We start from the raw sequence: 18,186 nt of genomic DNA on the forward strand, positions 1-18,186 counted from the left end.
TCACAAAAATGTCATAAAAATGAGAAACATTTTGGACTCCATGAAAGAAAACATACAATTTCAATTCAAAGTGCTGAAATGGCACTGGCACTTGAAAGTGCCATGAGGGCTCTGAGCTGGTAAGTCAAGCTCTGAGAGCTGGTAAGTCAAGCTCTGAGATGAGCTGGTAAATCAAGTTCTAACACAAAAGTAGAAAAAATAATAGAAAACATTTACAGCAATATGACTGCCTATATTTTAATATGGACAAATATTGGGGAAACTATTTCCTGTTTCTATGACTTTTCATGTCTATTCTATAAAACATTTTTCAAACTTTTTGATCATAACCTATAGAAAGAAGCTCACTTTGTTTTAACCCAGTATCATTAACGTGTAGACAGTAAAACTGAACAGAAAGTTTCATGGACTAGTAATATCCTTATATGTGATGCATTCTGACATTTTCTACTTGGAAAGAGAAAAGGAGTATAATAGCAAGTTCTAAAACTTTTAACATCCATTTCATGAAAGAATACTTAAAATACTAAAAGCTTGCAGAAGTATATATAGCATTTTTATTTATCTCATTTAATTGGTACAATAACCTGTGAGGTAAGCAGAGTAAGAGACTACCCATTTTAAAGAAGAAAAAAGCGAGAATGCAAAGAATTGAAGGCCTTGCTTAAGTAGCCAGGCAGAAATTGTTGGGTAAACAGGGACGTATCTGGGATTAGGAGTCAGTTCTCAATATATAATTTCATGTCCTTCTATCACACATTTTAATAAGAGATCCAGAGATTACCTGAAATGCTATTGCATTTTTCAGGAGAGATTTTGTCCTAATTTCTTTTTTAGTTATAGAAACAAATCACTGCCTTGAAAAACTCAAATCTATCTTTCCTTACTTTTTATTTTAGAAAAGATTGGGTATTTTCCTAACTTGCATCTGTTTCTAAACAAGTTTATACATTCTGCATGTCAAATTACATTTATGAATTTGCTTTAATTTCCACAAAAGCAACATAAGAGCACTGTGAATTCTAAAGACAGAGAGGGAGAGAAGAGAAGAGAGAGAGAGAAACGGGCTTAACACAAAGAAGGCATTTGGAAATGTCATGAAGAACATCATAGCAGTAAAGGGTATTTAAATAATTATAAATAGTTTTCTATGGTGGGAAAAGGCTACTATTTCTCCTGAGATCTTTAGGTACATCATCTCTCTAGGACAGTTCATTTCTAATCTTGTCACCAAAGGAATAGACTACGAACCTACAATTATTATAATTTTGTAAACACTTACTCTCAACAGCTTGGTGTGTATGTCTGAAATTTCACCTAACTCTGCTGCTTCTATGTTGATCTTCATCAACTTTTCATATCTGTACAAAAACAAGTACAGAAAAATTAAATGAGCATAGATTTTAAAAGATATTTCATAAATTATATTTGACCTATTATCATAACGATTTAAGAACAGAATATTGAATGCAAAGTCTACAATAAACAATTCCAAGAAAACTTGATGTCTCTGTAAAAATGAAATTTTATATATTTGTATTTATAAATGTGAAGATTAAGAGATTAAACTATAAAAGACAACTTTACTTCAGTCTTACACCAGGATAATCATCAAAATACTTGATTTCTGACTTAATGGAGGTTAGCAGTATATACAGGTTCAGTTATTATTTTTCCTATGCAGTACAAGTAGTATAGCCTAGTAACAGGGCAGTTTAAAATATCACTGTGTTTCAAAATGCATTCTCAGGAATAAGTAAGAGTAAACTAAGTAACAGTAAGAGTAAACTAAAGAATAATAAGTAAGAGTCAATTAAATACTAATATAAATAAGAATAAACTTATTAATATAGCACTGAAGAATATGCTTTTGAACTGTGGTGTTGGAGAAGACTCTTGAGAGTCCCTTGGACTGCAAGGGGATCAAACCGATCAATTCTAAAGGACATCAGTCCTGAATATGCATTGGAGGGACTGATGCTGAAGCTGAAGCTCCAATACTTTGGCCACCTCATGCAAAGAACTGACTCACTGGTAAAGACCCTGATAATGGGAAAGACTGAAGGCAGGAGAAGAAGGGGACAACAGAGGATGAGATGGTTGGATGGCATCACCGCCTCGATGGACATGAGTTTGAGCAAGCTCTGAGAGTTGGTGATGGACAAGGAGGCCTGGCATGCTGCAGTCTATGGGGTTGCAAAGAGTTGAACATGACTGAGCGACTGAAGTGAAGAATAAACAGAAGAATAATCCCAAAATTCTAAAAATACTTTCAAAATGCAGTTTTAGAATAACTTCCTACTTCCTTTGATTACAGGTTTTATATTTCCTATGCAGAGGTGTCTGCTTAGCAAGGTAAAAAAATGAAATGTTTCTATTTCAGATTCCTTTTCCTTTTCAAAGGGAAGGAGAAAATGCTACCAAGGAGATGGTATTCATTTCTTACTGAGACAACTGGACATTTCTGCCCTTGTGAGGAAGCGACTTAATCTAAGGTTGTCCCTTAACAGAAAGACTTGCATGGCATGCTATATCATGTTAACAATAACTAAACAAATTAAACAGAAGTGGAATAATAGTTAACATTTTAACCATTATCAGTAAGATGGCAATCTACTCACACTTTCACAGTTTTTTCAATGTTTCTGATGCAGAAATCCAACGTGATCACAACTTCTGTCTTTTTGTGAACAGTTTCATTATAGTCATCTTTAACTAATTCTCTAAAAAATAATAATATTCCTATTAGTTTATCTAGGGAATTATTTATTTGCTGCTGTCTTTCACTAATTACACTGCTGTACTACCTTCCGTTCAGACAAACTTCTTAATAGTCTTGATATATTATGAAAGCCAATTACCTTTTTATTACTGAAAGCATCTCTGTAACACTTATTCAGGGCACAAACCATCACCAGGTCAATAATTTGTAAATCTAAGGCATTAAAATTACACTAAGGAATAAAAATTAACCTTCAACCACACAAATAAGCTGAACAGCATTACATTTTATACCACCAGAATTAATTTTTACTGTTCATAGTAGACTACTGTCTGATTTATACTTTAAATCAATTAATATGATCTCTAAGGTAACATAGTATATAACTGAAGAGCTTCTGATCTATATCAAGTCAGCAAACTAAGGTCTGATGCCTGTTTCTGCTAAAAAGAGTATCTACATTTTTAAAGTTTGAAAAAACAAAATGAAAACAAAGAAAACTTGTGGCCCATGAAGTCTAAAATATTTACTATTTGAAAATATTTGCCAATAGTGGTCTACATGAAAAACTATTTTCTTATGACTTATTGAACTAAAAACTAGTAAGTAAAGAAATGAAAGGTTCATAGAGCTGTGACTTGGACAGAAAAGAGCAGGAAAAAACAAGAGCTGTTAGTAACAATGCTATGATACTGAATGAAGTCAACATTTAGATTTTTCCAGAAACCATTTAGCAAAAATAAACAGGCTTCTTAATGGAAAGAGAAAAGCACAGGTTTACAAATTGGGTATGTGAACACATAAAAAATATTAGAAGCATAAATGACAGGTTTAACATAAAGGTGACAGAAAAAAAAAAAGAGGCTTATACTTTTTTCTTCTTAGAAAAAACAGCACAACAAGAATGATGAAACGCTTCATGTATGTTTTTGCGAGAGGGGAAGGACAGGTGTGAGTTGGGTATATATAAACTGTCATAAGCATTAAAGCCCAGGAGCACCATGAGTCCATTATTATGTGTCTATAAAATCCAAAAGCTTCAAATGACGTTGTATAGAACTAGAGTCATGATTTTTAAGAGACCATTCATTCTCCACTTCTGTGAGGATATATACACTCATCCACAAAACACTCCTTAGGGTCATGGGACCACAGCAGTGAAAGCATGAGTCCCAACTACTGGACCACTGGGGAAGTCCCATTTTCTCCTGATTTGTTTTAAATTTTAAAATTTAATTTTAAAAAATTTTAAAATTCAGATACTATTGGTCCTGTCTTATATTTTGTAGGAATAAAATTAAAGAAAAAAAAAAGCTGCTAAATGTTTTGTAAACTAAATGTGAAACAAATGTACTATAGTAAAAATTATGCACGTGACCCTACCTAGTCTCAAGAGGTAAAGTACCCATGAAGAGATGATCAGTTATTTAGTGAGGCCTATGTGAAGATCAATTTTCAAATTTCAATCCATTACTTACATCAACCATCGTATTCCCTTTCGCATTAATTCCTGATAAAGCAGCAAGGTACTGGCAATTCTACAGGCATAACACACAACTCCTGTCATTGCCTAATGAAGAAATACCAAGTGTCAATATCTGGTGCTAACTTGTGGTATAGGGTTAGAAAAACTTTCACATAAAAATTTTGAAACATTCCTATTTTTATCATTAAAAACAGGATAAAGCTACTAGTTCCTAAAAGCTAAGGACAGATATAACTGCAATAAACATTTCATCCTTAATATAGCAATGGTAAACATGCATTGTCTCAATGGAGAACATTTTCTTATGAGTTCAAGAAAAGATATAATGAAGAGAGAACATGAGACAATTTGTAATGGATAACAATCTAAATGAATAATTTCCTAAGCTATACAGGTATATATAAAGATACACTTTTTATTGCTTCCGTTATTGATAATTTTAATTCAGATGTTTAAATAGTAATTTAATTAAATACTAACCTTAGCCATGCTGGCATCCCCATCTAAATCATAACGTGGATGTACTTTAGGGAGGGAAACTGAAATATGAAATAAAATAGTTAAAATCAGAAATAAAAAATGCATTATTTTATCCTTTATACATCAACCTCCAAATTAAACATTAACCTCTAAATTACCTTTAAATTAAACATTAGTCATAAAACTCTTTAACGTTCTTTTTCTGGTTTAAAAAAAAAAAAGCTCATTCTTTAGCAAATTACTACCTGCACTACTTCTAAGGAGTTTCACCTCTTTTTCTTAAATATATTCCAACATAACAAGTTCAATGCTTTTCTTTAAATCTAAATCAAATCCTAAAGATCTAAATAGAAATGTAAAAATCCAGGTAAGTTTTTTGCACCATCAGAATTAATAACTTAAAAGATTCCAAAATATAGTTAATTATTCTTAGATTCCAAAGTCTGGCAAAGGGTCCTATTCACCCCGGAAACAATAAACATTTGTTGAAATTTATGATACAAAAGGTTATTCTGAGGGTTAGTAAAATACTAAAAGCAGAGAGCTACAGTAAAACATGTATGACAAAGTATTTCACCATTTTATAAACAAAATGTTTACTGTCAAATCTTGCTACCTATGAGGATTTTAAATTTTACTACTGCTCATTCGATTAACTTACAAATTTTAATATTTACAAAAGTTCCACATTAATGTCATCATTAATCAACTTTATGAAGATGACAATCATTTTTGTGGGGTTTTTTTTCCCCCTTTGGCTGCGCTGCGTGTCTTGTGGGATCTTATTTCCCCAACCAGAGACAGAACCCAGGCCCTCAGCAGTGAGAGTGTGGAGCTGTAACCGCTAGACCACCAGGGATTTCCCAGTTTGTTGTTGTTTTTTAATGGCTAGTAAGAACAACAAGAAAAATCCCAACTTACTTTTTTCATATATCAATCCTATGGTACTCAGAGGTTCCCGGCTTACTACAAAGATAGGGTTTTCCTCAGAAGTTTTAGGGAAATGCTGTGCCAGTCTTCCAGGTTCTAGAACTAAACGTCGTCCTTCATATATAAGCTCTTGATTTGAAGAAATAATTTTGGTTTGTTTATATACCAGTTCATGAAATACAGTAGCACTGTTTGAGAAAAATCGAAAAGGACAACATAACTGGGATAAAATGAGAGGTAAAAATTTTTTTTAAAACCAGTGCCACGACATCCATTTCTCAGTAAAACTTTAGATCATGACCAGTCCACAGAAATGCTGCTTGGTTGATGTGGACACTATAAAGTCTACTAAACTGAAAATCCACACAGTCTGTCGATATGGCAGTCAATTCGAAGACATTTTTATGTCTGGACACCTATATTGGATATGTGCAATTTACAGGAGTCTTAATATTTCATAAACGGGAGCCAATACAGAAGACAGTTTGAGGTCACTGACTGGAGTCAGAACAGCTGGGTTCATTTCAGTTTGTTTGCTTACCACTTACTTACTACCTTAAACTACTTAACTTCTCTGTGCTGTGTTTCTTTATCTACAGAATGGAGTAACAGTCCTCACCTCACAGAACTGTTGTGAGGACTAAATGACTTAAATATATAAGGAATTGAGAACATCACTTACAACATGAGTATATAATATGTGTTAAATAAGCTAATAAAGTCAGGTATTTTCAAAATGATGTTTTGGGGGAAAAGGTAGATTCTCCCTAAAGAGATCCATGAAAAAAAGAAACAAATCAACATTCCAGCAGCAATGTTGTGATTTTTCTCTGCCAAAAAGCCCCTGCTGTGATTTTTGGCTTGGGCTCAGGTGGGCTTTCTATGTACACATATACTCTTACAATGAAATAGTGGCCAACACCTAACTATGTTACATTTCTATTCAGGCTATTAAGCACCAAAATATAAATGATCAATATATTTTAGACAGCATATTAAAAAGCAGAGACATTACTTTGCCAACAAAAGTCCATCTGGTCAAGGCTATGGTTTTTCCAGTAGTCATGTATGGATGTGAGAGTTGGACTATAAAGCAAGCTGAGTGCCAAAGAACTGATGCTTTTGAACTGTGGTGTTGGAGAAGACTCTTGAGAGTCCCTTGGACTGCAAGGAGATCCAACCAGTCCATCCTAAAGGAGACCAGTCCTGGGTGTTCATTGGAAGGACTGATGCTGAAGCTGAAACTCCAATACTCTGGTCACCTGATGCGAAGAGCTGACTCATTTGAAAAGACCCTGATGCTGGGAAAGATTGAAGGCAGGAGGAGAAGGGGACGATAGAGGATGAGATGGTTGGATGGCATCACCGACTCAATGGACATGAGGTTGGGTAAACTCTGGGAGCTGGTGATGGAGAGGGAGTTGGCGATACAGTTGGTGATGCTGCGGTTCATGTCGCAAAGAGTCGGACACGACTGAGCGACTGAACTAAACTGAACCTAATGTTATTAATATTATTCATTCTATTTATATTATTTTCAATGTTTATAATATTGTAATGTTAGTTAGTGTTAGTCATTTAGTCGTGTCTGACTCTTTGCAACCCCAGAGGCTGTAGCCTGCCAGGCTCCTCTGTCTATGAAATTCTCCAGGCAAGAATACTAAAGTGGGTAGCCACTACCTTCTCCAGGGGATCTTCCTGACCCAGGGATCAAACCCGGGTCTCCTGCACTGCAGGCAGATTCTTTACCATCTGCACCACCAGGGAAGCCCCTTATTGGATACAGATATTAGACAAAATGTCTAAAGTTTTATTCCATCTAATTGACTTTATTCCTTAATACATAACCAGTGAAAGTCTCTTTTTTAATTTCATGAGGCATCAAAACTGCTACCAGAGTCTTGTTAAAATAGAAACTAAGGCATATAGAATGGGTGTAATGCTTTCCACTTTCATTTAAAAGAAACATTTGAGATCACTGTAGGTTCATGTGTAACTGAAAGAAATTGTATAGAGAGACACTAAATACTCTTTACTCAGTTTCCCCCCAATGGTAACATCTTGCATAAGTATAGTACACTATTATAATCAGGACCTTGATACTGACATAATCCACATATCTTATTCAGATTTCCCTAGTTCCACATGTAAAGGTGTGTGTGATTTAGTTATATGTAGTTTTATCACACGGGTAGATTTTTATCATGTAGGTATAATCTGTTTTTTTAAGATAAAAGGAATGGGTCTTTCCCCAGCACTCAAGGGCTTTAGGCCACATATGCAAATAATTACACAAACTATCTTTAAGACTCATGCTTTAATATTTTAAGTGACAGGACAATACTCTTAATAAAACCTGGCTCATTTATTAGTAAATGCTAATTGCAGTTATGTGGTTAAGTAATTTGAAAGAAGGCACATAAAGGAAAATAGTCTTGTAAAATTTGTAGTTTAAGAACAAGTTAGCTTACTTGTAAATTTTAGAAAATTAATCCTTTTACTTCAAAGATAAGTGAAAAGTAATTTACTAAGCACTCAAACATTTTCTAACACTTTCTACCCAGAAATGGGTACACCTGATGAAGCTGAAGCATCTATTTCTTCACCTGATTCGTGAAGATACATAACTATTATACAACATCATGATACAGGAAAAAATATAAAGAGGTACTTACGTATTATAGCCATGAATATAAATTTTATGAGCTGTCATTTGTTGTAGTGAAAAAACATGAACTATCATCCGATGAAGTATATCACTAGTTTCTGCAAAAAACTGGTCAAAACCCCAACACTTTTCCTGATCTGCCTCAAGGATGTTTGCAAGAACAGGAGTAAGCAGAACTTGAAGACCCCTAAAATAGTATTGAAAAGAGTTACATGAAGAATCTAAGTACAAAATCATAATATTTACCAACAAATCAAAGGAACTATTACTATTATCAGATAAGATTAATTTAAAATCATAAAAAATCTACCAACTTTTTGGAAAGCCAGGTAACCTTGATTTAATATTACTTGTCAATGAACCAGGGGTTATGGTATTTTTATGTTGGCTTTTACATGTTATTTTCTTTGATTTTCTCCTTCCCTAGTTTTCTCACTTTTCCAAACATCCTAACATTGTATATACATGGCTATCCAGGTGAGATCAGTTGACTGGAACCCTGTGGTCATGAGGATAATGGTTTAACTTCAGGGTCATGAATGTCCTTTCAATATGTCACTCCAACACCTAATTTTTTATGCCGAATTCATATGCCTTTTGTAGCACACTTCTTCAAGAAGGAAAATCACTATAATCATTTAGCAATCAATTAATGCCAATTAAACTAAGAATAATCTTTGATTGTGTTAGTCGCTCAGTCTTGTCTGACTCTGTGACCCCATGGATTGTAGCCCGCCAGGCTCCTCTGTCCATAGAATTCTCCAGTAAGAATACTGGAGTGGATTGTCATTTCCTTCTCCAGAGGATCTTCCTGACCCAGGGACTGAATCTGAGGTCTCCTGCATTGCAGGTGGATGCTTTACTGTCTGAGGTACTAGGGAAGCCTCCAATCTTTGACTAATAAATATTTAAAAAAAAAAAAAAAAATGAATGGAAGGAACTTAATTCTTTCTCATGCACTACCTGAATTTTCAAATACGTTTAAATAGACTCACTTATGGAATTTCAAGTCATCTTAAAAATATATTCTTGACTACATGACAATGAAATAACTGTCTGTTAACAGTTTTTAAGGTATGTGTACTCAGCATGTGCATGCTCAGTCGTGTCCGACTCTTTGCGACTCCACATACTGTAGCCCACCAGACTCTGTCCGTGGAATTTTCCAGGCAAGAATACTCAAGTGGGTTGCCATTTCCTTCTCTGGGGAATCTTTCCAACCCAGGGATCAAACCCAGGTCTTTCGCCGCATCTCCTGCATTGCAGGTGGATTCTTTATTGCTGAGCCACTGGGAAAGCCCACCAAGTCTTGACAACAATCTGAATCTGAGGATTCGGTGGAGCTCTGAGTTACATACACACATGAACTTTGAATTACAATGTCAATCTATTTTTCACTTATACCTGTCTTCACTCACAGCTGAGTTAGGTTTGTCTCATTGGCTATCTAGTCTTGACTAATACATACGAGAAAGAAGATGGTTATCTTTTTTCTGTAGTTTTTACATTTTTGGTAATTGTTTTCATTGTTGATTGTTAGTACTCAAAGTCCTTAGTATTTAAAAAAATCATATAACATACTTTGATACCTAAGCAATTTTTATAAAAAAAATTTCTAACTTAGTGTACTGAAGAATAATCAGACAGATAAGGCCTACCATCTTCCTGAAATATGCAATCTACAGTTCAGACTGCCAAAACACTGTGTGAATGTCAGCAATATAGTTAAACATTAAACAGAGAGTGCTCATTTCCTGACCCCTTTAAATTTTATCAGTTTTGCCCGAGATTTCCAAAATGGGTACTTTTCTAAATCAAAATTTAACACAGATCACCATTATAACATTGAATTTCTGCTCTCCAATAAAGTGACTTTCTCCTGGTAATTCTAATTGCAGGACACAATTTAGTTTTGGAGACTTTTAACACACAAAAATGAAACTGTCAGGCCAGTGGTTTTCAAAAATGATTTCAGCACTGGAACTACTGGTTTAAATGAGTTTTCACAGATATTAACACATAAAATGACAGGACATATTTCATTAACTTGTGGTATATATATTATATATGTACAGTCTAAATAAATATTTTGAATAAACATATTTATTTACTTATATGTTGAAAGTAATACAAAAAGCACCCACAGATTCTAACAGGCATTAAACCAATAAAACATAACCTATGTATGTTCACTTGTGGATTATACAATCCCCACACTCAAGAAAAATGGAAAGCAACTCAGTAATTACAAATTCCAAATACTGATGATTGTCTTGGCTTTATTTCCAGAGTAAAATCTAAAATAATTTACTCTCAAATTAGCACAACTTTGTAAATCAAATATACGTCAATAAAGAAAGATACAACAGAAAAAAAAATTTACTCTCTACTTTTAATTTCCTTTACCTTAAATCTCTCTCTGTGATAACAGGATTCATGTATAATTTGAGTTCTGGCTGCTATATTAAGACCCATATGAACTTTTGAAATGCTGGAAAAAGCAGTAGAAAACTGTTATTTCTCACCTTTTGAATAATATGATTACTTTTTGAAAATGAGGGTAATATTAGACTTCTTCAATGTTTGTTTCTTAGAACTCTAGTTATTCCTATCTGTACCACTATCTGTGCTCTGTCATAATGAAGGTCAGCACAAGAGACACCGAAGTCCTAAGCTGGAACCCCACACTGGACACAATTCTAAGACCAGTGATTAGCAATCTGAAAAATTTATGAATGCTCTATGTCTTAAAAGAGATCTGGCAAAATTATTTACATAGACTCAAATCAATCTTTACATTGCCACAAAGACAAAAATTACAAATCAAGGAATGCTTTAATAACATCTACTGGAAAATTAAGAACAAAACTACACTTAAGTATTGGTGACTTCAATCAACAAAGATCCCAACACCAAAGAGAACAGGGTACATACACTATTCTTACCGAGAAAGACTACAAGAAATAGGCATGTCTCCACTCCAGTCAATTGGTCCATTTTCTGCTTTCTGTACTCCAGATATTGCACCAGAAGGCTTTCCAGTAATTATTTTATACCTTGGGAGGAATAAAAGCAGATTAAAATAAGCGGTTTGTTACTGCAGGGCCTATCAAAGGGGTCTGCAAAAATACTTCCTCAGTTGCACCTACAATTATCTACTAGACAAAACTTTGCGACTGATGTTCACAGGATCCATAAAACAATCAAAACACTTTGAATCTGACTGACTGAAGTAGAATAGTGGCTGTATGATTATTTTACATATGCCATAATTAATTTTCATTTTGGCTCTCAGAGTGCCATATAACAGCATCTTGATGTTCACAACAAAAATATTCATTTTTCCATCTGAAAAAATTGAGCAAACACAAAAAAAGTTATGTTACAGAATGTCTCTAGACCAGGAAAAAAGCATCTAATCCCTCTTACTCATCTTACCCAAAGGCACAGTCAACTGGACCATGAAATTACTACAGAATGAACAATAGCTTTCTTTAAAAAAAAGAGATAAAACTATACATAGCACAGTATCAGAAAGTTTTTGCATGTTGAGAAAATATATACACATTACAGGATTAGATGTGTGTAGCAAAATTAAGAGCCAAACTTAATCTGTTTCTTGATGATGGTGATAAAAATAAAGATGAATTCAAGAAAGAGATGAATGAAGAAATGAAAGAATACTAATAATGATGGAGGTGGGGCAATGAAAGCAGCCTTAAAGGTGTCAGCCCTTTCTAACACAAAATCTGAAATTAGGAGAGAAATAGAGGTTCATGCCTTCAAGATGAAAATGTAAATCATAACACATCAGAATCTTACATAAGTTTATAGACAGTATTTCTGACAATTTTTTGATTTGTTTTAATGTCTACATAAATGTGCTCTGAGCAGATTAACATACTCTTTAAAAAAATAGAAGAAACCAGAACAACTGATCTGAGCTGCTTGCTGTTTCTTCAGTAGAGGCAGCCAGGATTTGGGCACTAAGAGACTTTTCAAAGAAGGAAATTAATGTGAAAAATAAGTTGCATTCATGTGAGAAGGATCAGACTGTGGATCAGTTAAGTAGAGATATGTGAGAATAATGCAAGAAGAGATGTGAATAGACTGAATGGCAGAATTCTTAATTAAGGTAATGCTTATAAACTCTTGAAAAAACTTATTTTGTTAAGATACATATCTAAATACATTTATTAACATGTAAATAAGATTCTGAGGGATCAACACTCCTATAATGTGAGAGGAATACATCACTCAATAGTCAAGGAAAACAACCCTTATTATTTCTTGAAGCGCTTCTAAACATTGATTAGCATCAATGTTCATAAAAAGTTTAGTTTCTGTGCAATTAAAGAAAAAAATTCTTGTAATGGTACTAGAATGTGCCAGGTATTCCCAGTTGTTTATGAGTCATGTTTCCTTTACTACAGAGCATCACACTTTTATTTAACCCATTCTTAGTGCAGCAATACATGGTGATACTGCTTTAGAACACCTATGACAGCAAAGCATGATTAACTGTTGGGCACACTTTATGTTTAATGAGGAAAGACAGAAACTGACTCTAAGCCTTCATTAATGAAGAGATTTTATAAAAAGGACACTGCTGTAAAGTGGCCTCAAGATGATACTATACCAAAATCAGTACACTAATGGATAACTTCTTCCCACAAATATATATGCTCTCCTTGCTGGAAAACATTCAGGTTTTAGCAAAAGTCATGGTATCAGCTGAACTAGTTTTACCTCCTCAAACAAACAAAAGAAAAAATATGCTCCTAATTTTCTAAGACTAAAGACTGTATGTTTACACTCGGGATTATTACTTATAAAGTGTTACTTATAAAGTCGGTCATGTCTGACTCTTTGTGACCCCATGGACTGTTGCCCAGCAGGTTCCCCTGTCCACGGAATTTTTCAGGCAAGAATACTGGAGTGGGTGGCCATTTCTTCCTCCAGGGAATTTTCCCCACCCAGGGATCGAACCTGGGTCTCCTGTACTCAGGCAGATTCTTTACCATCTGAGCCACCAGGGAAGCTCCACTTATAAAAGGCAGGGTCAAATATATAAAGATTTTGAGAGAAACGTCAAAATCTAAAAGAACAGTTGAACACATTAAGGCTGTCAAGTGAGTTATACTTCAGTGAACTGAATAACATTCATAACTTCACCTTATAGTTTTACATGTACAGAGGCTGGCTATTTCTCATGAGGCAAGATCAACCACTAATTTCTTTCATAGAAAGATGTGCAGCCAATGTACAAATGAGTTTTATAATAAATGTGACATCTAACAATCCACCCCTTTTTTCTTCCATTATTTGGTTTATAACAGTGACTTCATATATAGTAATAATTTCCTAGTAACTATGGCAGTTGTATAAATGTATAATGTACTGGTAAAATGCATTCAGCAGAATGTTCTGGACTGAAACAGCAACACTAGAAAAGTAATATTACATTAAATGTTATTTTTGAAATAGTTAAAGAAATCGGGTCAGTTCATATTTCTTTTTGATTCACTAATTCTATTGGTGGTTCTATTACTTCATGCAAGTATTTTTAAATTTTTTTAGTGATATGGAGGAAAAAACTAATCAGCACACAAAAAGGACTAAATAGTGCTGAAAGAAATTTCAGAAGGCACAATATTTTTAATATGGACCGAAGACTGGATGGACCAAATATGGATGCCATTTATACTTTGTACATAAGATAGTTAAACACAGTATGAAACAGTATCTCTATACATTTTTATAGGGTTGTACTCTTACTAAAAAATCAAATAGTATAAAATATCAGAAATGATGGCTAGATCAATAGTGTACCTCTCTAACATGATGAAATAAAGTAAGACATATACATTTAAAAATTTATTTCTAATTTTAAATGGAGAAATCACTTACATCACTTCCTTATTCCTACGTGGCCCTTCAAATGGTCTAAATGGCAGTGATCCAGTAGCTGCATGGTAAAACGTTACCCCAATGCTCCAAAGATCCACAGTTGCTCCGTATTTCTTCTGATGATCCTTTCTTAGCACTGCTCTCTCATACATATCAGGATGCTTTAAAAAGAAAAGAAAAAGCTACTAACGTGTTCTATGAAATATATTACACAAAGATGGGTATTCAGTAATGTCTGGAAATTCTATTTTCCTAATAATTTCACTTTCAATCTGAAAAGACTATTTCACATCTTCCTCTCTCTCCTCAAACCTTCAATACCACCTCTTTCAACCCTCAATTTTGATGACCTCACTTCATACTACAGTGAGAAAATGGAAGCAATCAGAGATCAACTCTCCTTTATATCTTTTACCAAAAGCCGATCTACCTGAATCTGTGTTCAGAACCAGTTACAATGGAACTGCTCTTATCAAAGGCTTAACTTTTCCACCTGTGCTGTACCAAGCTGCTTCAGTCGTGTCTGACTCTTCGCACTCCCATGGACTGTAGCCTGCCAGGTCCCTCTGTGCATGGGATTCTCCAGTCAAGAATACTGGAGTGGGTTGCCATTTCCTTCTCCAGGGGATCTTCCTGATCCAGGGATTAAACCCGCATCTCTATGTCTCTTGCACTGGCAGGCGGGTTCTCTACCACTAGCACCACCTCTGTGCTGTGGGGCCCATCATATCATCTCATCAATTCTAGAAATCAATTCTTGAAACTATCCCTTTTATTTTATGCATCATTTCCCCCCTTTCTATTGGCTCATTTCTTTCAGCTTACACACATGCTTTCATATCTCCCATTAAAAAAAACCCAAATTGACCTTACAACCTCTTTGAGCTATCATTCAATTTTCTGCTTCCCTCCATAGCAAAACTCAAAACAGCTGTCCACACTGACAACAACTGCCTTACTTCTTCATCTCCCATTCAGGCCTATGGTGTTAAATGTTACCGATATCCTTTACCTTTCCAAACCATTTCTTGTCCTGAGTTCTGGATTCATGTATCCTACTGTTTTCTCAAATGTCTAAAAGGAAGCTTAAACTTAAGGTATCAAAAACAGACTCCTGGTCTTCTGACTCAAACCTTCTAATCTTTACCCTTTAAGTAAATGGTACCATTCTGACTCAAACCTTCTAATCTTTTCCTTCTAATCTTTACCCTTTAAGTAAATGGTACCATCATCCACCCAGTTGCTCATACCCAAAACATATCAGGCAGCCTCAATTCCTTTCCCTCATACCTCACATGCAATCCATGTGAGCAAGTCATAAGGGCTCTGAGATGAAAACTAAATTTCTAGAATGAATTCAGAGGACTAGCCTGATTGGGTATGTTGGAGGATAGAGCAACTCAGATAAGCAGCTTGTCTGATGTTCACCACATGGTCCTTAAGCACAGAAGACACTATGATACAGTTGTGAGAACAGATGGAACTTATAGGGCGTGGCTTAGGAGCTTACAGATCCAGACAGAGATTCTTATGGACATTAAGCTCTGCAAAGGACAGCCAGAGGTCATACACTTAGCCTCCGTGACACTGTCTTTATGTAAATTACATGCTGTATATCAAGGTTTTTGGTAGATAAACCTGTAAGAGTGTACTCTGGACCAGAGCAGAGTGATCTCCCAAATGATACCAAACTAAAACAATGCCTTATGACACTGTGGTATGTGGCAGCGGCCCAAGGGACTGGGATAACACTGCTGGGAGGGTGTCACTACTGAAAATGATGCGGTTTATGAATTCATCTCTCGAAGGGTCACAAGCTCTGGATTATTTTTGGGGGGATGGATGGGACTTTTTTGGGAAATACATTTTAATGAGAAATTAGAAGAGGTGACAAGCATAAGGGGCTTAAGACGTATATCCAAACATGGCTACCAGATACACAGGGTCTGAGTGATTCTGCTGATTCTGTGGCATAGTACATAAGGCATTATTGTCTCAAGAAGCACGAGCCAGACCTCTGTCCTAGCAGAAGGTTCTTACTTTATCAATGGTGCTGTGAAGAGGCCAAGAGTACCTGGACATGCCTGATCTTCAAAGAACATGAGGCTGCCAACCTGGGAAGAGCAGATACAGCAATTCTAGAAGGAGACAAAGCGGGACCTCCTCAAAAGGTGCACTAAGATACCTCCTAAGTAGCACAGCTGGAAGGCCTTCCCTAGGCTGAGAATGATTAGCTGAGAATGGCCTGCTGCATGCTGGTCTGACACAGCTGGGTCCACAGGCTCTCTCCTGAACGTGCGACTTGTGTTTGCACAGGGAATACCATTACTGTGCCTGGGCCCCTGCATCTGGGACGGGAGCATAAGGACAAACCTACTCTGAGTTCTCAGGTTAAATCGGGTTGGCCAAAAAGTTCATTTGAGTTTTCCTGCACTATCTTATGGAAAAACCCGAATGAACTTTTTGGGTAATTCATATTAAGAAAGCCATCATATTAAAAACAGTAGAAGAAAAAATGCTGCTGCTTCCTTTGGTCTTTAACACATAAAAAGGAGAAGATTCAACATCTGGTCCGGGAATTCCAAAATGAGGAAAGTCTTCATTTAAATATAGAAATATTTCTAGACTGGTGAGTTTCAGGCTGTGTCTCATATCATAACTGCTGGTGTAATCTATTAGAAAAGAGAGTTGGGAATAACCTGAAATAGGAAAACAGACTACAGTAAAATTTCAGCCAAGAGATCAGCATGGACTTGGAAGTTAGTCTACTTAATGTTGTGTTCTTTCCATTTTACAAGTCTGTTGGTGGCAGAGGCTAAATTGTGGGCTTTGGAGACTGTGTGAAAGACTGACAGTAGGTAATAGGGATCACCCTCACAAAGGCTAGTATGGTACTGCCGTTGTTTCTTTCGATCACCAGAGTCATTGGGAAGGGCTGCTGGAATTTAGTGGGCAGAGACCAGAGATGAGAGACATCCTGTTGAACATGAAACAGCTCTGAAAAACAAGCTTCTGACTTCCTGCATGACTTTTGAATATCCTGCCAGATATCTGTGCAGCTAAGAAGTCTGTTTATAAAGATCTCATTTCATTTTATATGTAAACAGTGTATGGTTGAATATAAAGTAAACAGTATTTTTGTAGCTATAGGAATGCAGTATACATAAATCTACTTTGTTAAGTTAGAAACTTTATCAGGAATTCTTCGGAAATTGATGTCAGCAACAACATAAGACGATATTATGACTCACCAATTCAATATACAGGTTATCACTGCATGTGCACTGGAGGTAACATTATACACAGGTACAGGCATCTAATTATTTCAGTTGTTTGCTAGTGAAATTGATAGTAAACTTTTACATATTAAGCATCTATGATTTTTATTATATTTTCCTTTATATTATCATTAAGATACTACGTTCTTCCTTTAATTAGGTATACTGGTTGATTATATTATCTAGGAATTTCATTTCAAGATATTGAAAAGAATATTGTGAAACATTCATTATTAACAGGGGGTGATCATACAGGGTAGAAACCACTGTGTGCTCTGCTTGGCTTCTGCTTACTTCTCCAATTCTTGTCACCTGCCTTTGCATTAAGTCCGGCTATTCTTTCATCCCTTCTGTTTCTCAAACATCCAAGGTCATTTCTGTTTTCAGGCCTTTGTAGTTGCTTGTAATGCTGTTTTCCCGCCAAATCTTTGCATGGCTTGCTTGTTTTCATCATTAAAGTATCAGTTGACTTAGGATTGAAAGGAAGCTTTCCCCAGCTTATCTTTCTTCTGTTTTGTTACCTTATTGTCTTTCCAACACTTTAATCATCCGAATTTATCTTATTTACTTGTCTACTGCCCTCACTAGATTGTAGGTACCACAGAAGCAGAGCTCATGTACTTCCGGTACACCACAGAAGTCTCAATTTCTACAACAATGCTTGGTACATAAATAGCTGTTGGATGAATATAATCCATTTTTAGGTTTGTTT

At 35.4% G+C, this 18,186-nt stretch overlaps 1 protein-coding gene across 1 annotated transcript in view; it reads right to left on the reverse strand.

The window, feature by feature from the left end:
* TBK1 (TANK binding kinase 1) overlaps nucleotides 1–18,186 on the reverse strand; it is a 43,781-nt gene that overhangs the window by 11,713 nt on the left and 13,882 nt on the right. The window contains exons 6-13 of the mRNA XM_068970252.1: nucleotides 14,197–14,357; nucleotides 11,232–11,342; nucleotides 8,294–8,473; nucleotides 5,610–5,806; nucleotides 4,689–4,747; nucleotides 4,201–4,292; nucleotides 2,622–2,723; nucleotides 1,283–1,361 (exon numbers count right to left, since the gene is read on the reverse strand). Of these exons, the coding sequence (XP_068826353.1) occupies nucleotides 1,283–1,361; nucleotides 2,622–2,723; nucleotides 4,201–4,292; nucleotides 4,689–4,747; nucleotides 5,610–5,806; nucleotides 8,294–8,473; nucleotides 11,232–11,342; nucleotides 14,197–14,357 (981 nt within the window). The remainder of the gene's footprint in view (nucleotides 1–1,282; nucleotides 1,362–2,621; nucleotides 2,724–4,200; nucleotides 4,293–4,688; nucleotides 4,748–5,609; nucleotides 5,807–8,293; nucleotides 8,474–11,231; nucleotides 11,343–14,196; nucleotides 14,358–18,186) is intronic.

The sequence above is a fragment of the Capricornis sumatraensis genome, chromosome 4 (assembly GCF_032405125.1).
Source record: "Capricornis sumatraensis isolate serow.1 chromosome 4, serow.2, whole genome shotgun sequence".
NCBI classification, from domain to species: Eukaryota; Metazoa; Chordata; class Mammalia; order Artiodactyla; family Bovidae; genus Capricornis; species Capricornis sumatraensis.